The sequence below is a fragment of the Taeniopygia guttata genome, chromosome 1 (genome assembly GCF_048771995.1).
Source record: "Taeniopygia guttata chromosome 1, bTaeGut7.mat, whole genome shotgun sequence".
Lineage (NCBI taxonomy): Eukaryota > Metazoa > Chordata > Aves > Passeriformes > Estrildidae > Taeniopygia > Taeniopygia guttata.
This window is the reverse complement of record NC_133024.1, coordinates 49,800,473-49,823,278: the sequence shown is the minus strand read 5'-3', so window position 1 is coordinate 49,823,278 and position 22,806 is coordinate 49,800,473. Positions and strand designations below refer to the sequence as shown.

Genomic DNA, 22,806 nt, shown 5'->3' with positions numbered 1-22,806 from the left:
GAAAGTTTTTCTCTACACACCTGTTATCTAGAATCAGATGTTCAAGTGCAATGACTTGATATAATTTATTTCTTCTTTCAGTTAGGTGGAAAATCTATACCATCTGACAGAAATAGAGATTTTTTTATCTTTAAATACAAGGAGAGAAAGATGTGGCCACGTGTTAACATTTTTTGAAGGCCGATTGCCACAATTAACAAAATCCTTAAGTGCAACTACCACAGAGGTTTAGCAAAATTAGCCATTAAAATTTCTAGAACTCACACTGTAATAATTCATTACAAGAATCCTAATGTCTTTAGGGACTTTACTGATAAAAATTAAAATCTATGAAACCTTCCTATAGCTACCTATTGGTTAACAACATGGATATAGTATGTCCATGTTCCTAATTTGCAAAGAACGGGTCGAATACAACACGATTCTTGCAAAATGCTGGGAAGTGCCTTCTTCCTTGTCCATTAATTCTGTTGCCCGTCAGCTGATTTTTTGGAACTTTTTCTGAATGTGTCTGTTAATGACTTCTATACAAACAAATATTAGAACTAACAACTCATATCATATCTGGCAGATTCTAGACTAGCATTTCCTAAAAAACTTTTGGCATTCAAATACTGTTCACCCTTTGCTGGGATCTTATTCTCCCTCCACACTGCTAACTTCTTTCTCAGTGTGACATCTTTTGCTTATTCCTCAACTTTCTGTTATAATTTCTGAGGGCTTCCTCACATTGTCGCTCTCTCCATACTTTGCATGTGAGAAGTCAAATCCATGAACTGAAATTCAGTCACTATACCCATGCTGACAATTGACATGGCCCTTTGTACTCCAGTTCTGTTCCCTTCTGTCTGACATAAAACCTCAGTCTGCTTTTCTGATCCTCTGTGTGCATGTGTCGCTGCTCTGACAATCTTAGTTTGAGAAAACAGAGCTGTTAATCATTCACCCCTTCAGATTCCTCCTCATCTTCCCCACTACTACTGCTCTTAGTCACTATGAACTACTCTTTTAATCTTGTCTGCCAGTAAAGTTCAAAATCAAGGTATCCTGTTTGTTTGTAACTTCTGACTCTTCATTACAACAGTGTCTAAATTTATTCTCATAAAAAGTCTCTGCCCCTCATTTTCCTATCCCACTTTCTAGCTATAAATTCACATGCTGTTTCTCCTTATATCTCACCTACTAAAGTTTCTGTCTCAGTTGTATAAACAAATTTGTATGGCAAAAATATTTTCTTAGTCCGCTTCTTTGAATTGTCACTCTCTTCTACTCCCTTCACTGGCTCTTCCCTTTTAACAAGTAGAAACACAGTACTTGAAAGGTTTTACCTTACCCTTCACCTTGTGCATTACTCGTTATCAAAATGCTTCAAATTGGAGTGATACTTCCAAATAAGCATCGTCCACAGTTAAGGAGACCCTCATGCAATACTTACAAGATGAACTCACTACAGCCCTTTAGGTTTGAAGCCCAGACTTGCAGATGAGTCCAACAGAAAGACTGAGATCAGGAATGCTGCCTGAATCCATAATGTGATGAGAATACAGGTTCATAGACATATATGACTTCCAATATAAATCAAAAGCACTTACCAGTACAGTCACTAACATCTCATAGCCATCATCTCCCCTCAATATTTGTGTAAAGTTTTAAGGAAAGTGACATCATTTGATTACATTCCTTCAATAACTTTGGTTTACTTGGTCATGAATGGGACAGTAATTTCAATGCTATTGTAGGGGACATAGGTAGGGATGATCACAACAAAAGATTTAATGAATACTCTTGCCCCACTGCTGGCAAGATATCAGTTTACCTCTTAGAAGAAACGCATTAAAGTATGTTTTCATATAAAACATGACTGTTGCCATAACATACCTGTGGACAGATTTGCATTTGATGGTACAGATTTAATTAAATGTTACATCTTCTTAGTGGTTTTGACTGAAACATTGAAAGGACATTGTAGTAATGCACACAGGCTTTCAGCTCTGGAAGTACAAAAAGCTCATACTGGTTTATTTTTACTTCTGTGAGTAAAAGTATAGCAGGTACTGAGCTGATATATACACAAGAAAGCTGAAGAAAAAAAGTTCAGTGTAACTTTGGGTTTGGAAGCTGGTAGATCCTACCATTCTTAAATGAAGAAATAATTAAATAAAACATTCTTCACTACTGTAGCTTCAAACCTTTGAAATGTCTTTATACAAGGTGTTTTAACTGGTTATATATATGTCAAAGTACCAGAATCTAGAATTTATTTCAGCTCTTTTTTACAAAAAATGAATACACTGGGTAAACTTAGTATGTGAGCAGCATTCATATAAAATCAAGTAATAATCAAATAATGCTAGACAGCATGTGTTGTTGCATTTTCAAAGCTTTGTCTTACAAAGAAAAGACTTGAAAACACTTAGACCAGGTGCACTTTGTCATTGCCCTGATATTCACAGAGGTTAGCCATCAGTCTGAGCAACTGCAGAGCAGCCACAGATGATGTGCTCCATGTATTCTGCTAGCATGGAGTTTTGGGACATAAATCCTGTCACTGACATGCAAGTTGGTAAATTCCATCTAGTTTTCCATGTCTGTACAGTGAGAAAGCATGACAGAATATATAAAAGGGAGGGCAAAACATGAAGGGCAGAATAAAATCTTTAGCTCTTGCAAGATTTAGGTTCAGTCTCTGTTATACCACAGATTTCTGATATATCCATGATCAAGCTCCTTAGCCCCTCTATATATAAAGATAATTGCTTTGTTCTGCATCACAGGAGTATTTCCTGATGTGAGGACTAAATCCATTAAAGACTGCAAAGTTGTTCAGATATTACAATGACAAAGTTTCTAGTAGATTTCCAGTTACTCCTGGCATAGCTCAAAACAATTTATCTGAGACAGCCACAAGGATGCAAATTGGAATCAGTAGCATAAATAAAAAAGTATCTATTTACTAAAATTTATATTCATGCAGAAACATTATAATAGTATAAGTTTCCTCTGAAAATAAATAACCAAAATTTAACAAACTAATTTTGGACTAGCTACTTTTTGTAGATTTAAAAAATCAGTGTTTTTTCATGAATAATCTGTCCTTAAACAGTTTCTCAGAACTATTATGCACAAACACACTTTCCTTCAGTTTGATGACTAATTTTGTTTTGTTTCAACATACTTATTTACCCTAGCAGTTGAAAAGAATTGCAAACTCTTAATAAATACATTCTATTGAATATCTGCTAAAGACCAACTTTGCTTCTTCAGCTATTTTTTAAATATGATTACTCTTGCAAGCTTCATGGCCAAAATGAGTTGCTTGTTTCAAAATAGAAAGAAAAAGGAGGCAGCTATGAAAAGATTGTAATATTAGATGTACCAACAGAAGTCATAATTTTGCAAAGAACAGAGAAAGTAGGAGAATATGCTAATACACATTAGCAAAGTTGGGCTGCCACATCGAGGACCATTTATTGATTTGGCTGAGCTGATTTTGAGTCACACTTGGTAAATATTATCAGATCCTTTTGAAAGTCAGTTAGTTTGGGATTCTTTAAAAATAATTTTAAAAATACCCACAACTTTTTCTCCCTATTTGACTTTTTTCCTATCTCAGTCAAATGCTATGTTAAATGTAAGCTAGTCCACAAATAACAGGGGAGCACGATCTAGAGAAATTATCTCATTAATGTTTGTGTGTAAAAGTGATAGGAGTGGCATAGGCCTTCCCTTTAGAATAAAAACAGTAATAAATATATTTTTATTTTATATATACAATAAACTATGAATTTCCATTTAATATAACCCAAGTATAGAATGTTGTATATTCAAAGTAATTCTAAAAGAGCAAAAGGGGTTTGGTTCAACAACTGCTATGATTTGAGTCAGACTTCTACATCCCGTAAGGCTGCTTCCAGCTGCTGCTCCAGAAAGGCCTAGATCTTCTGGAAGCATGATGCAGATGTCTCAGATGCACTGCAGCATCTCCAATAGCACAAGTCACCTACTCGTGGACAACTAAATAACTTTTTAACTTCTTAATTTAACTTCTCTCTGAAAACCTCCATTTCAGAGTTTCAGATGTGCAGGGATAAGATAGAAAATGGATTATGACCTGTCTTGGTGGATTAGCTCACATGGCTTGAAAATTTTTCTTCTTTGATGCAGATGGCAGCTTATAGTCAAAAAAGGCCACTGAATAGCATGGTGACCATTCATATTTAATGGTTGAAATCTCATTGAACTTGAAATTCAAGATTTGAAATCTAATCTGGGTTGGATGCTTCTTTTTACCTACTCAAGCTGTAGCACCTTTCAGGAAGGACATATGGATCTCCTTGTCTAATAGATTTCCTCCTATGTGTGCTAAATGGATAAAATAACTTCCTGGGTACTAGCCTACATTATAGTTCTCCAAAGCACAGTACTTTTAGAAGAACTGAAAAATATTGCTGCTATTTTGGTGTAAGAGTTATCGCCCTTATTCTTCACACAAGTCACAGGGGAAGTGCATCTATTAGAAAAATCTCAAATCATTAAATATTTTGACATTCATTGATGGAGAGGTCTTAAGGATTTAACAGAAGAATGCAACACTAATACTGAAAGATTAAATTCCTTTATATGGGTATAATACAAAAGCATCGGGAAATTTTAAATCTTTATAAAGTTTTAAAAAACTAATGCCAAGAAACAATCCTCTTTATGACATATCTTAACATGATGTGATCTTACTTTCCAGCACTTGTCTAAGATGTAGTAAATGTGGCAGAGGAAAAAAATACATAAGAAAGAGAACGACAGCTCACTACACACTCTGTAGGCAAATACTGATAAACAGCTTACAGCCAGCAGATCTATCTTCTCAGAACATTCAGGATTAAGCTTCAGCTGTGACTGAACTAGAAATCCACTTTATTTATACCTGTTTCATGTAGGCTATAGAAATACAATTTCACTGAAACAATGTTGTTTTAATCAATTTTTCATCCTGGTTTATAAAAAAAAATCAAGCCTTTTAGCTCTTTTCTCTAAAAGGAAAAATGTTATTTATTTTTTTAGCTGATGAGACTATGCTAGAAATGTATGTTCTGCCTGCCTGATCAGGTTTCAGTCACTTTCTGAGGGAGAAGATAAAGGGAAGACAGTACTTCTGGGAAACAAAAATACCTAGGATGGTGCCTTGCAGGGCCCATCCTTCCCAAGTAGCAAGACAACTGGGCTGACCCCAGAAGTCTGTTAGGTAAGAATTCATCCATCCTATCCTTCCCTCTTTGAATAAGATGAACATGCAGGATGAATAAAAATGAAAGTCAAAATAATTCTACATAAAGCCTCTGGAGCACAATGTGGGATTTTTTTAATATTCACATTGTCCTGAATGTTCCCACTTGACTCTGTTCATGCTTAGTCATTAATTTTACATACAGTTTCTTTAAACTTCCAATACCATGTTGGAAGAAAATCTGATTGATTAACCATTCATCTTAGTAGAAAAGTCAGGAATATATTTGATTTCCTTCAGCTCCATATATATACAGCTATAAAATGAGACATAAATTGCAATAGATAGCAATTTCAAATAAAATGTGAAAAATTGTACGTAAGAGTACTTTGCAACATATATATAACTGTATATTCACTCTGTGCCTTTCCTTTGCTTTTTGGGTAATAGATAACAGGATTATGTACCTTGAAGTTTAAAGGTGTAGCTAACAATGACCTATGAACACTATGAAACAATTGTCTATTCATAGGTTACTGCCTGCAATCAATATCGCCTTCTGTTTAAGTTAATCAATGTTGTCTTTAATTGATTAGCTTGGGTTGAAAACCTGCCAAAGCGCTGACTCCTGGGCAGGGGGATAGGGAACATACTTATTGCTGTTTGGTTTCCATGCATTGTAAGATAATTTCAGTATTTATCCATGGTCAATGAAATATGAAACAAAATAAATCTTTAACGTCTGTTTCCTCATCAAGTATTCCAGTATCAACAGTAAAAGACAGATTAATTGCAAAGAAATGTCTCAAATGTCTACTGTAGAATCTACGCTTAAAGGCTAAACTATATTGGATAGTCTGTCGAAACAAAAAAATCTGTAAAACAAGTGTCTTTAAAACTTGTGAGCTGATAAAGCTAGAAAGGCTTAGGGGAAATAAAATAAAATTTTTAAATTAGTGTGCATAGAAAGAGCCAAGCTGTTTCTAAAATGTATAAAAAACTAAAAGAACCTATTTTCAGAGATGTATCTTCTGCAACAGTAGTGAAATTCAAGGTGGTGCACACAGATTAATGTTGTTATTTATTATTATGTATATAATTTCATTGAAGTGAATAGCACTGTTCACATGAATAATAAGTGCATGACCCTGACATTAATACAAGGTATTACACAGTGAAGTCAAAAAGCAGATGAAGTTTAAGCACTAATCAGAAGAAAAATGAAGCATTATGTGTTACGCAAATAAGAACAGTGTTGAACCAGCAAATAGTTTATGAAGACTAAACAAAAATAAAATAGAATCAGGTGGACTATCCAAAGCGAGTTAGTAAGGCAGCTCCACTAAATGTCACTGAGGGTTAGACACTAATATTCTAACAATGTCTCACCCTTAAGACCATCACTAGGTCTGAAAATAAATTTTCTTTTGAGCATGAGAAAGGCAAAAGAGAAGAGCAATGCAGAAAACACACTACCCTTTAGCTTCTATAATTGAACAGTGCGTGTGCATATGTTTTCACCAATGCATCAATTTGTTTGACAAACTCTGGCATGCAGAGAAGAATCAATAACAAAACAGCAGATATCACTCCCCAGTGGGTCACTACAATGGCTTTGCTCCAATCTGTTGTCTTTCCCACAGGTTTCTGTTACCTCAAATCACTACTCTTACCTAGAGAGGTGTTAGAATTACCCAAAGGAAAACAGTCACATTACAGAGACAGTCTTGTCTTATGCCTACAGTTAACCAAAACTGTAGAGACTGAAATCAGTTGTCTTACTGAGCTTTAGAAATCTAAAAAATGGGAAATTCAATGAAGAAACCTGAAAATCAGACAGGTAAAAAGAAAAATGCAAAATCTATCTGTCCGATTGCTGAAAATCGCATTTCACAAGGCATGTTATTTCACATCGACAGAACTTCAAAGTGCTTCTTGACTCCTAAGCTGAATAAAAGAAATTTTATTGGCAAATTAAATGACAATTATTAGGGTTTTTTTGCTTGGTTTATTGGGTATGTTTTGTTTTGGGTTTGTTTTGCTTTGGTTTTTGGGTTTTTTTTAGTTTTTTTTTTCCTGGTTTTTTTTTTATTGGACCTAATGGGATAACAGGCTAAGTGGCCTAAAATCACAGAAATGTTCATCTCCAAACAAGTCAGTCGACTGTTTTGTCTTTGCTGTTTCACAGAACCTTTTTATATTTCTATGGGTCTAGAAGAGTCAGCTGTTTGTTTCCATAAACAGCCTAGCTAAGTAGCAGATGTTTCCTTGGGCAGTTATTCAACATATCTAGAAAAAAAAAAATCCCTTTGCCTTCCAGGCTTCTGACAGCTTTGTTTCCAGCTCCTGACTTCTTTTCCCTGCTGAAATGTTCAACCTTTATAGCAGGCCTGTACAACAGGTGGGCTGTGGGTCTCTTGCAGTTTGAAAAACCATTTGTTTGGCCCTTCAGCTGCTGAGAAGCATCATGTACTGTTTGATTTGCGCAGCTGCCAAGAGGCAGCAACAAGATGTCCAGCAGAAAATGCGTATCTCCTGGCTGGTCACTGATCCCTCAGAATGCATGCGCCTCCTAGTCAGCCACCTGGTCAACCAGCAGCCACATGGCTCCAGATCATAGACACACGTTGCCTTGCAGGTCAAGGAAGTGACATATTAAGAAATATTTGGGATATTCAGTAGCAGGGGATGAGGTGAAACAGAGGTAGAAGGAAAATGAGAAAGCAACAATAGAGGGGAAGCTGAAACACTGTTGAAATGGGTTGACAGAGAAGAAGGAATGTCACATGGGAAGATGAAAATGTATTTTCATTCTGTAAACGACCTGATACATTCATTTAAGAATTCTGGCTCTATACTAAACCCAAGCACCTTTCTGCTAAAAGTCCCATGCAATAGTAAATGAGTAACGACAAATCCATAGTACTTACTAAATGTTGATAAAACCAGAGTAACTGATGAGCAAGTGTCAATTGAATAAAAATGCAGAATTTACAAGTTGATACACATAGAGAGACATTTAGCAGTTCCAAGAGTTTTAATTAGGATAAAAAGGCAAGAAAAAAATCTTGGTAAAATGTATAAAGAGTCAGGTGCTTTCCTTAGGTTTAATCAATTAACACTTTAGAGAACATATGGCCATTGTTTTACATGGCATTATACAGATGGATGACCTCGTCTTTAGGCAGCTATGGATGCAAATGGAATTGCTTTTGATAAAGGTGGATGTGGAAAGGAACAGACAGAAATACAGAGATAGGAGAAGAAATTCAGAGATAGGAGATAGAAGCTCTAAGAGAAAGATGCAATTCTTGAAAGGACTCTAAAGATAAAATAAATGTACTTAGCAGTGGTCATCACAGTCAATACCATTCAGAAAATAAATTAAGGAAAGACTAAACAGAAGACATCTTAGTTAAATATGCTGCAAAGAATTGTGATGTCCCTGGAAAAGAAATACATGTTCTATCATTTGAGGATATCAAAAACTATTTTTAAAAAATCATTAGCTAATTTGAGAGTAGCCATGCACTGGAAAATGTATCCTCTCTATGATCAGCAGCCAACAGTAATCTTCTCTAAGTCTACAAACATGAACTCATAAAAATACTCAAGATTTACAGAAATTAGGACAATTCTGATGTGATAGGAATTGGAAATAAGGACAGAAAACGTGACTGGGGGTGTGACTGAGACTGGCTAAATACATACATAGAAACACAGAAACCAGGGCACTGGAAGACACCGTGAAATAAAGTACTAAAAATGATTGGCTGACAATAACTGAGACTGAAGCTGAGGGACTGAATTCTTTACATAAATAGACAAGAACTGAACCCAGTGGTTGAGAATACAAGGAAAGAGGAGAAATAGAACACAGATAGGGCAAGAAAGTCAGGCAAAGTCATATGAGGTTTCTTAGAAGGAAAAGTCATGGTGAGTAACTGGACATATGGATAGAATGTTATGAGTCAGTGTTGAGACACCTGGATCTTGATTAACAAGGATGTTAGGCAAAAGAAGTCAAAACTTTTGGGGCTGAATTATGACTGGATATCAAAATAAACTTTCCTTGAAAGGTGTGAGGAAAAATGGATCAAGAAAGACATTCGAAAATTTGGAAGTTGCTATTAACATTGAGAGAAAACCCAGAAATTAGGGAGAGCCAAGAAAAAGGAAAGGTTGATGGAGACACTGTTAGATGTGATGCAGTAGGTTGCAAGAAAAATGAAAGGAAGATTTTGTGCCCAAGAGTATGAAATATATCCCTAAGATTGTCTTTATCTCAGGAAGTATCTGTAAAACTGCCATAGCAAAATGGTCATTTCTTCGGCCACACTGCTCATATTATGGTATTACAGTTTATCAGTTGCTTGGTTAGCTTTATCACCGTGAATCTTAAAATTCACGTCTGTATGGTTTTCAGATGTTATCTCACAGTGAAACTTCTGACTTTGTAGTTTACTTGTTAAGAAGACAACCCTAGGAGTTGGGTACCTAGGACATTATTGAAGCAAAGCCCTCAGATGTCAGGAAATGCCAAAGTTAAGATTTATATGAAATAAATTTAGATAATAAATTACAACTATTCTGTAAAGCATGATGTATAATTATGGAAATATTATACATAAATGAAATATTATATAAAACATTAGAAGGCACACTGACCACTGAAGATGAAGAAAATATTGGATAGATATCCATTTATTCACCTATATTTTTTGTCCCCTGCGCTGAATGAGACAAGGTACAGTGAAAAACACAGTATCTAATCTCATAATTAAAGATTGTATCATGACACATACACAAAGACACTTGAACAAAGGTGCGGAAGACAACCTTAATTCTACCATTTCCTAATTTTGGAATGCTTGACTTCACAACCTTTATAATGGCTTTTTCCAATAAAATTTTTGATCTCATAAAATATATCATCACATATTTCCACACACTTTTGTCCAAGATTTATATATCAGAAATAGATCTGTGTGCAGTAGCTTCACAGAACCACCAGAAGTTGCTTTTCATTGTGGAAGTCCTTCAGATACCCATCTTTCAAACACAAATATAAAAAGCAAGAATCAAGGATTATCAGTTACTGAGATTATTACATGGATTTTGCTTGTTGAAAAATAGATTAAACAAGTTTCAAACCAGTGCAGAAACAATTTAGGTTAGGCTTCAGGGCAAAAGACTAAAGCTTGTATACAAGCAATTTTTACTGATGTGGAGGGCAACTGCAGGGCAGCTTTCCCCTAATGTTTGGGCAGCAAAATGCACACTTGCAGTGGGCAAATTTAAATAATAATTTCTTTCTTATTCTTGTTCAGTAGCCTGCAAAGGAACTTCATACAGGACCAGTGTACGAAGTTGCTTTTATTTTCTTTCTCTATTCCTGGATCTGTTCAACATCTCTATTTTCTGCCTTGTCCTTTCTAGGAGGGCAAAAAGACAGATAGCCCAGGAAGGTTTTGTGAGCATGGTAGATGAGTGGGTCTTCTTCTTACACCAGGAAGGTATAAACTGAAGCCACTTAGCATTACACTTAACTGGATTGTTAATGTGAGCTTAGAGAAGAGGTGGAGAACTAAAGAAAGGGAAGATAGTGGTGGGAAAGGGCTTAGAAAGTGTAAGTTCATTTTGCTAAGGAACAGAGAGAGTAAATAACAAACACATTTGGAGAAAGGCTGATAATGTGCTAGAAGAAAAAAATAATACTTGCAGCAGAGTAGGGAACCGAGTTGTGAAAATGTGACCAATGGACAAGCAGAATAAATTTTCTGCTAGAGGAGAATGCATAGCTAAGGAAAAAACTGATTGAGAGTGAGCAGGATGGAAGAACTTTGAGAACATATAAAGTGCAAAGGACTTATAGTTACAAAACCAAACATTGGGGTAAAAAAACAGATATTCCTGAGAATTCAGGGAACTGAGCAGGGTAAGAAGACTTAGAGCTGATTTCAGGACCAGCTGGAATGACAGCATACAGAAGCTGGAAGTTATTTGGAAGAAAGCAGAAAAGGTACAAGCCGAGGCAATTGCTAGTAAATTTGGAATAAATGGAAAAGACAAAAAAATAGTAGCATGAAAGAGGAAAAATTTGATTAATCTTCCTCTTCTTACCAGGATAACTTTTGGACAATAGCACAAAACTATTTGTGAGCAATTTGGCAAAAGGAGCACATGACAGGAACATGACAAGGAAAGAATGGCCAATGGTGAAGATGGTGCAGAACCAAAACACTTTTAGAGAATTTTAGATAATGTGTGTGATTGGTATTTAAATAGAATGAAAATGAAGGTACAGGACTTGGGAGGGAAACTACTGGGATATAGAAAATTTGAAATGTGGGATATGTAGAGGAAAAGAAAACATAATAATGTAGGCAGGCAATACATGGTAATAACTAGATGGAGAAGAAAATTCAATGGAAATAAGAAAGTAAAAGCGGCAGTAAATGTCATTGTTCTAGTGCTTAGTAAGAGGTCTGTTAACAAAACAGTATATAAAAGTCAAACATTATCTTTGTATGGTACCTTTTTGTGTGGGATGAGGGGGTCTTGGGAAACCGGATTGGGAGCTAGGCATAGGCATCTAGTGAACCTACAATATGTATGGAGAAGAGGATAATCTGCTTTATTATTATTTAAAACAGAAGCAAAGAAAACATTTAAAACCAGTGTCTTCACCAGTTCCTAACAGCTTAGTACCTCTTTCTATCACTCAAAAAAAAAAATACATAAGTACATCTGAGACCCAAATTTGAATTATTTATTATGATTATTTGTTAACATTTTATGGATATTGAAGCAAACTATTATCTACTCAGTATTTAAAAAACTCAAACACAACCCTAAAATACCCTCCATTGCTTCTTTTTATAGTCTTGTATTCAAATTCCTTTTTATTATTGCTCCCATTTTACAAAAGATTTTACATGCACTATAAGTGAATCTAAATGAGTGCTACACAATGAAAAAATAGAACAGAACATACCCCCTTATTGACAAATGCAATTATCTTCTATGCTTAAATTAGTTCTATTCCTTACTCTTCAAAGTGATACTTAAAAATAGCAACATTAGATATAACTTCAAGTTGACAAGTATCCATTTATTTATAATAAATAGTAAACAAAATCTTTAGTTTTAATTATGATTTTCTTGTATAATTTTTTTCTTAAATGCTGAAATTACACTTTGTATTTCAATTATATCACTTCCCTACAGAGCACTGAAGCTTTCCTACCTTTGTTTGATTAGTTATAGAACTACATAGCATGCTCAACACAGTAAATTGAAAAATGATTGTGGATAAAAAGACTGTTACCCCAGGTATGCTTAGATACTGAAACACAGATATATTTTTGAGAGGAATAAGAAAGTATTTCCATAGTAAATATTTTTCCCCAGAACCTGAAAGATGCAAGAAGTGGTATTATATTTTTAATTATGGAACATACTGTATACAGAATATAATAAATATTTGTATATGATATTTCTTTTACAGTGCATACCAAAGTATACAAAATATCATTTACAAATGAAATGTAAGGACAATTGAAATTTTGTATAATTGTGACAATATGATCTTTGTTGCCCCAAACAAAACCCAAGAAAGTACTGGAAAATATTTCAGCCACTGGAAAACTTTTGCAGATAAAGGGCCTCATCTGTACTGAGCATGCTTATTCCAAAGCTTCAGGAACTAAGTGGTTCTTTTCCTGCAATTCTTTTTCCTCACTCCTCCTTACAACTCTCATGCTAAATACTGAAATTTGCTCTCAGTGCTTCCCTCCCTGATATTCAGGCAGGTACACAAAAAGAAACAAAAATGTACTGAAACCAGGAGGGAATGTGAGCCTGACCAGAGAGATGGGGGAAGCAGACGCTACAGATGGAGATGTGGCTTGCAGCAGGGAAGGCTGGTAACAGGGAATGTCAATGCAGCTCTTGAAACGACTGGGTAAGGGGAGGAGGCAACAGGAAGGGTCCAACAGAGCCAGGGGGTCATGAAGAAAGAAAGAGCTTGTAATTAAGGAAATAATTAGGGTGGCATGAAACTAAGTTCAGAAGAGAATGATTGAAGAATGTGAATCTGGGGGAAAAAGAAGAGCAATGTAACGTAGAGCAAGGAAAAGTGTTAGGTTAGCAATTGACAAAAGCTGGCATTCGAGTGAGGAGGAAGAAAGAAGAAGGAACTGGGACAGATACACAGGGATACATAGCAAGGGGGACACAGAGAAAAGGGAGTTTATGGTGAAGGGAAATCCTCCTTCCAATATTGGAAATGAACACAAAGAGTCCTGACATTTGGCATGACTTGCCTGCTATTAACTGTTTCTTAAACTATTTCTGAACCCTGTCACCCTATAATGACTGATTTATATTGACAATATGTTCCTACAGTAACATTTGTGTTGTAGGGTTACACATTGGAGTAGATCTAGAAGTTCTGAACTGCTGTGTGATGACTGAGCTGAATACATTAAATTGAAAGACATGAAAACTGTTATTTCTTGCTTCTTCTTTCCTTTTAAAAACCCTCTGCTTTAGTTCTATGTTGAGAGTACAAAGTAGATACAGGAAATGTCAGAATTAAGGTTGCCTTTGCAATATCACAGTCAGAAAATATCATGGTCCAATCTTGAACTAAATAATCATCTGTGGATTTTAGTTTTGTTTTTAATGTGTATCACCTGGGACAGATGAATCAAGGAAAAGTCATTACTGAGAATGTCTCCCATAAATCCTTGATTTCACTTATTGCAAAAATGGAAATATATGAAATGAGCAGAGGATAGCTGGGAAAGAATACATAGTCAGAGTTCAAAAGCTGAAGTGTTATTCCTATATAGTTTGGGATAAATGCTTTAGAATACGTGCTTTCAAAATTGAATTGCTCATGTTATAAATATCCAACTTTATATTTTAGCCTATGAGCAAGATTCATTTCAACAGGAACAGTAATTTGATTACACCTGCATGCTTCTGCCAAAAATGCAAATTATCCTGAAAAATTAGGTCCTTGATACTTGACAGTTAAGCAATATGTCATCTTAATCTGTATTTGACTCTGTTTCCCAGCTATCAAATTGGAATACTCCAAATACCTCCTTGTAAGAATGCTCTGAAGATGGAGCAATTAATGTTTGCAATGAGTACAAGTACTGCAGTGACCGGTGCTGCAGCATGACCTCCCAAGAAATCAGAAGTCTGTTTTAGCATCAAAAGAAGTAACAAAATGGCTGGATTATAACAAAATGAAATAGTGGCTGAGTTCTCACCAAATTAATTATATAAAATGGTGCTTTGAATAATGTGCATATTTTATGGGAAGGAAGGCAGGATTCTGGGGTAACAGACCTCATAACGTATTCACTTCCCAGGCAACATTTAATCTGGCATATTCCAACTTCTGTGTTATTGACTTTGCAGACATAACTTGCTTTAAATGTCTTTCTTTATATACGCATGTTTGTCTTTCATAAGAACTTATTGCATCTTTGATATTTCTTTATATGTTCAATCCATTAAAAGCTTCTTGACTTTTTTTTTGTTGTTGTTACAGCCTCCTTGTGGCACACCAGTAACAACGCCTTGGAAGTTAGGAAATGTGATACAGAAGATGTCAAATGATACTGTTAGGATGATTGACTTTAAAATACAAAATAAAGGCAATTGAGTATGATTACTGGAGCTAATCCTTTTAGGCTTGCCTCTGAAAAATGCACCTTCATTTACCATTGAAAACAATTGCTATTTTTATTGCTTAGAATTCATGCAGGTAGATTTAGCTGGTTGACAAGAAAAGATATTATAACATAAATACTATCTTCAAAATTTGCTCTTTACTAATATCTTGATGTTTGCAATGTATATATACACTTAGATTCACAGGGGAAGTAATATGGCTCTCTTTAGTATTTCATGTATAAATTTACTCAGCAGATTTGTTTTATTAAAATGTAAATAATGCAATGAGGTAAATGAAAAATCCAAGATGGGAATAAACAGCTTATTTATTGTTAATGTTCAGAGTAGCTTATTGAAACAATACCTTTCAGTAACTGCCACTGACTATTAGCTATGAAATTCTCATCATGCTTTGAATGTTACCCATTAGGTCTAGCCATTTGTACAGTTAAAAGGCTCAAGATGTTTCAAATACACCTTTAAAAACATTATTAACTCAAGGCAAACTACACATATTCAAAAAAACTGCATTCATCATGTCTGAGGTTCAAACCAATACTGCTTCAAATCAATTATTCTTCTTTAATTGCTCTGTATAAACAGAAATGACCTATTAATTTAAAGAAAATCTATCAGCACAGAATGTATTCTCTCTTATAAACAAGCAAGATGAACTTGACCTTGTTTGAACTTGTTTTGATGTGGCCCAGATGGTAGGCTACATGCTTGAATAGCAGTCTAAAGCTGAGGAAAAACTCATATAGCAAGATCTAGATTTATAGCCTTTTGCAAATTCCTACCTTGTATTGTCCTTTCAGCATCTGTTCTGCCCCCGCTGCGGTCAGCTTCTATCTCTGGGGTCAGAGAGTCTAGAAAGATAGAAAGGTAAGACTGACACATATTTCATTTGATTCTTATAGCCCTTTTTACAACCTGTTACTCCAATGCTGAATTACAATACAATCAACCTTTGTCAGTTTTTTTAATGTTGAACAATGACTGGAGGCCAGGACAATTTTTTGTTAGACTGGGAAGATTAATGAGCAATAGATTTTTCAAGCATAAAGGGGAGGAGAAAAAAAGGAAGAAAAAATTGACTTCTCAAGCTAATAATATAAAATTGTCCTAGTTTGAACATTCTCTCCAGTGAGTTTATTTGCACATACTGTATAAAGTAATAAAGCAATAAAGATAGAGGTATCATTTGAATGAAGGAAAGAAAAGAGATTTTCCTTTTTTCCCGTTTCCATCATGTAATAAATTTTCAATATAACAAAATTCTTTTAGCATTTAAATTAAAAGTTAATGCCATAGAGGCAAAAATTGGCTTCTTACCATTTAGGACCCTGAGACTATCTGTTGAAGCTGCCTGTTTCAGTGTTTGCTCTGCTTGCTCTCGTCGTTTAGTCTCAAATTCAAGTGCTTCCTGCAATTTCCTCTTTGCCTTCTTTTCCTTCTTTAGCCTTTTCTGAATTATTGCTGTGAAAGGAAAATAACATCAGTGCACTCCAGTTTGGATCTGAAACTTGGCTGCACGATGACCTAGTGTTTCCTGAGAAACACTATAACTGAGATGTTCATATAAACCAATGAATTACACAACAACCAGTTATATTACTTGAAATTTCTTGGAAACCCTGGAATATTCTAAAAGCTACTATATGACAGTGTTGAAAACTGTATGTGGTATCAAGCAATGACTGTGAATCTTCAAATCAGAAAACCTCAAAAATCAGCAATGGAATGTACTTTTTGAATTATCTGACAGAGATGATTCTGTCTCTAGAAGTGAGGGGGTTTTCAGAATTAATTTCACCATTTTTATTTCTCATAGACACATAGTGATGGAGTTCTTGCCTCCCTGCAGCTTCTCTTGCATAAGACGGGGATCCATCTGCCTGTGTCCTGGGCAGCCCCCACCCTGCTCTGATCCTCATTTCTTGGGGAAAGGCCCTGAGACTTCTAACTTCCCTCCAAGCTCTGCTCCCTGCAAGCCATCTGACCTCTTAGTGTCTGGTCTCTTCTCCATATTATTTCTTTTCCACAGTTCCATTGTGTCTTTTCCTTTTCTCTTTCTTGCTTTCTATTGGTGCCTGTGCCATCAGCCATCTAACCTTGAAGAACTCCAGCACTTTATGGTGCTGGATCCTCCAGTCAAGTAAATATTAATATACTTTGTCAAATGTGAGGGAAAATGTTAGTAAAGAAATTAGAATTTTGAAATTAAATACAGGAAGTTCTTATGTAGAAAAAATATTTTCCTTGAACTTCTTCAGCTTAAACTCTTTAGGAAAAGGACAGCAAGTCCAGTATGGGACTTCATCACAATTTTCTTTTCTATGTTACCAGTGATTTACAACCACAAAGGTAAGACTTGCAGGATCCCTAACTAAAGGAACATATTACAAGTTATGCCCCTGGAGGAAAAGGGTAAAGGCAACCAATTTTTCTACTACTTTAAAACCAAAGTGGACGTCTGAAGCAATCATGTAAAGTTGCAAAGCACAGCATTATCTCCCCCACCACATTTCAACCATTCTTATATAGCACATTTAGGGTTTTCATGGATGTGCATGTAAAAAGCTTTCTGTCTTAAGATCTTTCTGCATAATCCTTTCCTGAAGATTCTGTTATTTTGACACTAACTAAAAAATTATCACTAAAGAATTTGCATCAAAAGAATTATTCTTACCAAACTCAGATACTAGGAAATGTTAGGTTTGCATGCCAAGACCTATCTAGCCCTGTATCTCACTGCAAAGTAACCTCTGGTATATGCCTAAGAATGAATGCGGGAAAATGCAAAAAAATACTTTCACCAGTTCATACTCTCCAGGGACAGTAGACTGTGATGGTGGTATCATTCACAAAATGCAAGTAATGAAACTTGTAAAGGGAACTGTCATTGTTATTATTCTTCAATTCATATGCTAAGAAGAACCACCATTTAGATGATCTTGTATATTTTGTGCTGCTGTACAGAACTGTTCAGGCACAAAATTAACATAAGCACAAATCCTGTAGTCAGAATAACTACATAATTTACATCCAAGACTTTGGAATTTTGATTCTTTCTCATTTTGTACAATACCAACTACTTCACAGGCTAATTAGCTCATACTATCAAAGAACATCTAGCATCTATACAAAGGCTAAACTAAATACATTTTGAATCATTGCATGGTTTTAATGTTTTCATTATAAGTACTTTGAAAGTGATTGCAATAAATGAGAAGGAAACATATGTTGCTTTCTGAATTAAAATGTCATCATGGCTGACACATTGTAGATGTGACTACAGCAGTCAGAGCCAGAATTAGCAAACCCTTACTGTGTAGCTGCTCACAGAAGACATATTATCCTACTTTCACCAGTTGATGAGACACATCCTACAGCCTTAGGAATCTCTAATTGGAAAATTTAAAAAGAAGGAAGGAAACAATACAGTAAAAAAGTAGCTCTGTAGAACATAGCAGTAGCAGCCCTGAATCCAACACTCCATAAAAAAAGGCAAAAATACTCATTTATAGCCACTAAACAGAATTATATTTGACTTGTATTAACAAGATGAGCAAAAGATAGATAGATAGATGTTGCCTAATGCTGAATGTCCCCTTCACACGAAGGGTTTGATTTGTATGTGACACAGTGGCTTGTGTTTCTATGCTGTAGCTTTTCAGTGCTTTCAGTCTTTTCATACGGTATCTCTTCACTTAGCAGGGAAGCTGGTACATTTCTCCCTTCTTGCTTGTGCTTCCATTAAGACGTGTGAAACTTTAGGACATGACACTTCCTATCTGAAAAACTAACAGTACGTAAAGGCTCTTATGATTTTTTCTGCCTTTAATTGAAGAAAAAATTTTCACAATAATTACAAACTAGCCTTATTTTTTCTCTCTTACTTTGATCTGTTTATTTGAAAGAATAATCCATACTTTTCTTTCTTTTATACAGAAGTATCCACTAGCAGAGATAGCCATCCTCATTATATTTGGTTTGCTCCATACAACCATTAACTGTTCAAATCCATTCCTCTTTGGTCTGACTGTTTTCCCAGTGCAAGATCATCATTAGAGCGATGCATATATAAAACCAGGTAATGCATCATCCTGAAAATAATATTGCCAATTATTTCAGTAAACTGAACACAATAAGAGACTATCCCATGTTTTTTTCTGACATACAACTTTGAGTGAAATTAATTTTGCTGCATTTTATCTTTTCAAAACATATGTGTCTAGCACACCCTTGTCAATCATGTGACCTCTGGAGTTAAAGGGAAGAGAAAGAAGTCTTCACAGTGCAATTAACCCCACCTACCTATCTATAGAACAGGCTATACAAGTTTCTTTTTTTATTGTCCAGAAAGAGAACTTTTATTCATTAAAATGAGATGTTTAATTTGTAGATGGCAAAACTAAAGATCAGATGGGCTCCCCCTCAAACCTTTTCTGTTTTGCATGTGACTGTACAATTCTAAAAAGGAACATATATTTGAGTAGTTGTGAGAAAGTTGTAAAGACTACCCAAATTACTTTACTCTTATACCAAATTAATTTAAAAGTATAACTAATACAATTGTATTGAGCCGAATGGACCAGTTGTGGACAAAGGGATGACTCACTGTGTAATAGTCGTTAACAGCAGTTGTCTTTCAAAATATGTTTTCATAAATTAAATAAAGGGTAATTAATGATGTGATAGTCCTACCCTTTAATGGGTAAAGGCATGAAACAGGATTGCATTGTGTACTTACTGCTAACATGTTAGGTTAAAGCATAATGACATTGGCTGTGAATCCAATTGTTCTTGGGATTCTCTGTTTAAGTGGTTACCAGAAAATTAAACTGGACAAGAAGAGACTTGTAACTCTAGCTCTGCAAAAATACACATCTGACTTGTCATGGTCTGAGTTAAACAGCAAGGGAGTTCCAGAGGTTAACTGTCTTTGCAAAGTAATCAGGCACTATTAAAGGGTGAGATATACAAAGACAGAGAAATGAATGCATGAAAAAAGATAAAAACATGCTCGTAATACAAATAGTGCAAATCACTCCAAACTGTCTCACCTTCACTATCAATGTAATTATTTAAAAATCTCTAACATGTACAGGCTTTACAGTGAGCTGATGGTAATGCTACAAATGCTACTAATGCTTCTGCTTCGTCAAGAAAAACTTTCACTATTACTTCTACAAACAGGTATTTTATCTATTATGCATTATAAAGAGCTCATATATTACCATTATATTTATTACATACAATTTGCCTAAATATTGCCTAAATTAAAAGAACCGAAGAGAGTTCCTAAAAACTTGCAGCTTCTCAAATTTGATACAAATTGTATTAAGTAGCTATCCCTTTCCTAATGATCACAACCTACAAAGGTCTGTTACAGCATATAAGGTATTTATAATTGCTTTTGTATTTCTGATGTAACAATATTCAAGAAAAATGTTGAGAAAAGGGAGGGTCCTTGCTCCAAGTCTCATGAAGACCCTATACAAAATTAGGCAGGTTATAAAACATCCTTCACTGCAGTCAGCTGAGACCTAAGATGATTTAAGAAAGGTAAAATTTTGATAAAATACAGGTGTTTAATAGAAAATTGTTTCCTAAGGAAATAAATAACAAGGTGTTTATGTGTACTTAATCAAGGTACCTCTGTTCTTTTGCTCCACAGCCAACTGTTTTTCAAGTGTTTCCCTCAGTTCTCGTTCCCTGAAGAGTTCCATCTTCAGCTCTGTTTTTTCCAGTTGGACCTGTTTCTCTTGAGCTCTGGCATTGTCTATAGCAACCTTTAGAAGACCCTGTTCAGAGATAAAGTTGGATATTTGGAGAGAGTTAGAATAGCTGACATAATAACTAACTGCTGTTATTTTTCCATTATAGTGATGTGATACTTTAGAAAAAAAAAATTCTGTCACAGGATCAAAGTAACCTATTATCAACAGCATTTTTTAACTGGAATTAACTTTTTAGCAGGTGGACAAAAATCTGTGAAAAGATGGGATTCAGCTTATCTTAGAAAATGCAAACTCACCTCTGACTGTGTATATAACTCATGTGAAAAACATTCAGGAATAGGTTTACTCCTCTTTAGAAAAATTGGCAATCTCACAGTCACATCATACACAGAATTACATCTCTAGTTCAACCCAAGCCAATGGAAATTAGCTAAAGGAGAAAGGCTCTTTTAAAGTCTTGCCTTCTTGCTCCTCATCCTTATTAATTACTATTAATTTCAAATACTTACATATATCATTAAGGTTCCATGGACTATAGGTATACTGGGATAGCAAGGAAAAAACAGTCACAAAGCAGGAAGATATCTCTTGATTTGTAGGATTATTATCTCACAGCAGAAAAACAAAACACAATCATCTCTTGATTTCTTGACCTGGGATGGTAGGTACAAATTCTACCTTTCTTTCTGTTGTTAGTGTATCAGGAAATAAGAATTCAGATTATTTTAAGCTTCCTTTGAGAATTCCAACTTCAAAATTCCTTCTTTGTTTGCAAGGAAATCGGATGATCCTGGCACAGCTAACAGCATATTATTAATGATATTTACTAGATAGTTAGGACAGTGAGACAGAGCATCAAAATACAAGGAGAAATGGAATTGAAATAAATGAACATGCAAATATCCTTTCCCCTTTCCCAAAAGCCTGGCCATCAGGCTCTTGGGTCTACACTTGAATCTCTCCTACTGAAGCTATCATAATAAAGTAGATAATTAAGCATGGATATTAATATATGAACCTCCATGGATATGAAACTAACTCTCCTATATCCTAAGCAAGACTCCTGATAACTTAACCCTAGAGATAATTTGACCCAACAGAGATTTAATTACTGATATGAAGTAAAACAACGCCAACTAAAGAGACAAACCACTACTCCCCAGTGGTTTTGCTATGGAAACATTCAGCTAACAGATATAAGATTCACACTCAAGAACTGGTTTGAGTTCTACAGACATAAAAACACAATGCCCCTCTCCCAGACAAGCTTCCTCACCCCTCAGCCATACCACTTCCTAAATTGGATTCTGGGTTGCATGTTTTTTCACTTTTTTTTTAAACATCTCCCAAAGAAGAATGGAAAAATAAGCAAGTATAATGATATTTGAGAAACAGAAAAAGTATTTTGTGAGTGTTTTGTGAGTCTTCTCATTTATCCTACTAGTCTTCCCAGTGTCAATGATTGGTGTGAAATTTTTGTCCTTCAAACTTCTCTTTTAATTCTTTTTTCAGAACCTGTTATTTTCAGTACTCCTAATCCTTCTTCTTAAATCGTTGCCTCAAATCTTGTCATATTCAGAGCTTAATGCTCTGCAGCTTTGTTACACTTCAATCTTGAAGCCCACAGAAGCTAGAAGAACTCAACACCTTCTGACTGCAAGGCCCAGATGGTCAGCAAAATGTTATACACTAAATAAGAACTGAACCATGTTTGGAAATATGGTAGCAATGGTAACACAACAAATGTCCTCACAAATATGTTTCAAGTTTTAGCAGTTTTCTTATGCTGCTGTAAAATAGCTAAATCACAAAGGTCTTTTGGTTGAATGTTAAACCTGAATTACTATTAGAGAAAAACACAGAAACCTACCTATAAAGTTCTAAGTACATATGTAAAGTAAAATATAATGTGAAATATTTCTAAAGTTTTTACAATCTATTTTTCGGAAGTTAATATTAATTTGAATTATGTTCCTTTTCCATGGCCGTATTCTCCTATGTTGGGTACATTTGAATTTATAAAAAACTGAAGTAGGAGTTGTTTATCAATACCTGCTTCTGTCTTATGCATAAACTCTAGAGTGTTTTAATCTCCTCCTATTCCTCACTTACTGGAACATGCGATTCACCCAAATCATAAAT

The 22,806-nt window shown here is 35.1% G+C and overlaps 1 protein-coding gene across 7 annotated transcripts in view; it reads right to left on the bottom strand.

The window, feature by feature from the left end:
- The window catches only part of DACH1 (dachshund family transcription factor 1), a 352,745-nt gene that overhangs the window by 20,201 nt on the left and 309,738 nt on the right, over positions 1 to 22,806 (bottom strand). For 5 of the 7 annotated variants that reach the window (XM_030271469.4, XM_030271474.4, XM_030271491.4 and 2 more), the window contains 3 exons: positions 20,580 to 20,727; positions 16,253 to 16,396; positions 15,718 to 15,786 (listed from right to left, as the gene is read on the bottom strand). In XM_030271469.4, the coding sequence (XP_030127329.4) occupies positions 15,718 to 15,786; positions 16,253 to 16,396; positions 20,580 to 20,727 (361 nt within the window). Of the gene's footprint in view, positions 1 to 11,758; positions 11,826 to 15,717; positions 15,787 to 16,252; positions 16,397 to 20,579; positions 20,728 to 22,806 lie in introns of all 7 variants that reach the window. The other 2 variants (XM_030271485.4, XM_030271515.4) reach the window with 1 other exon arrangement.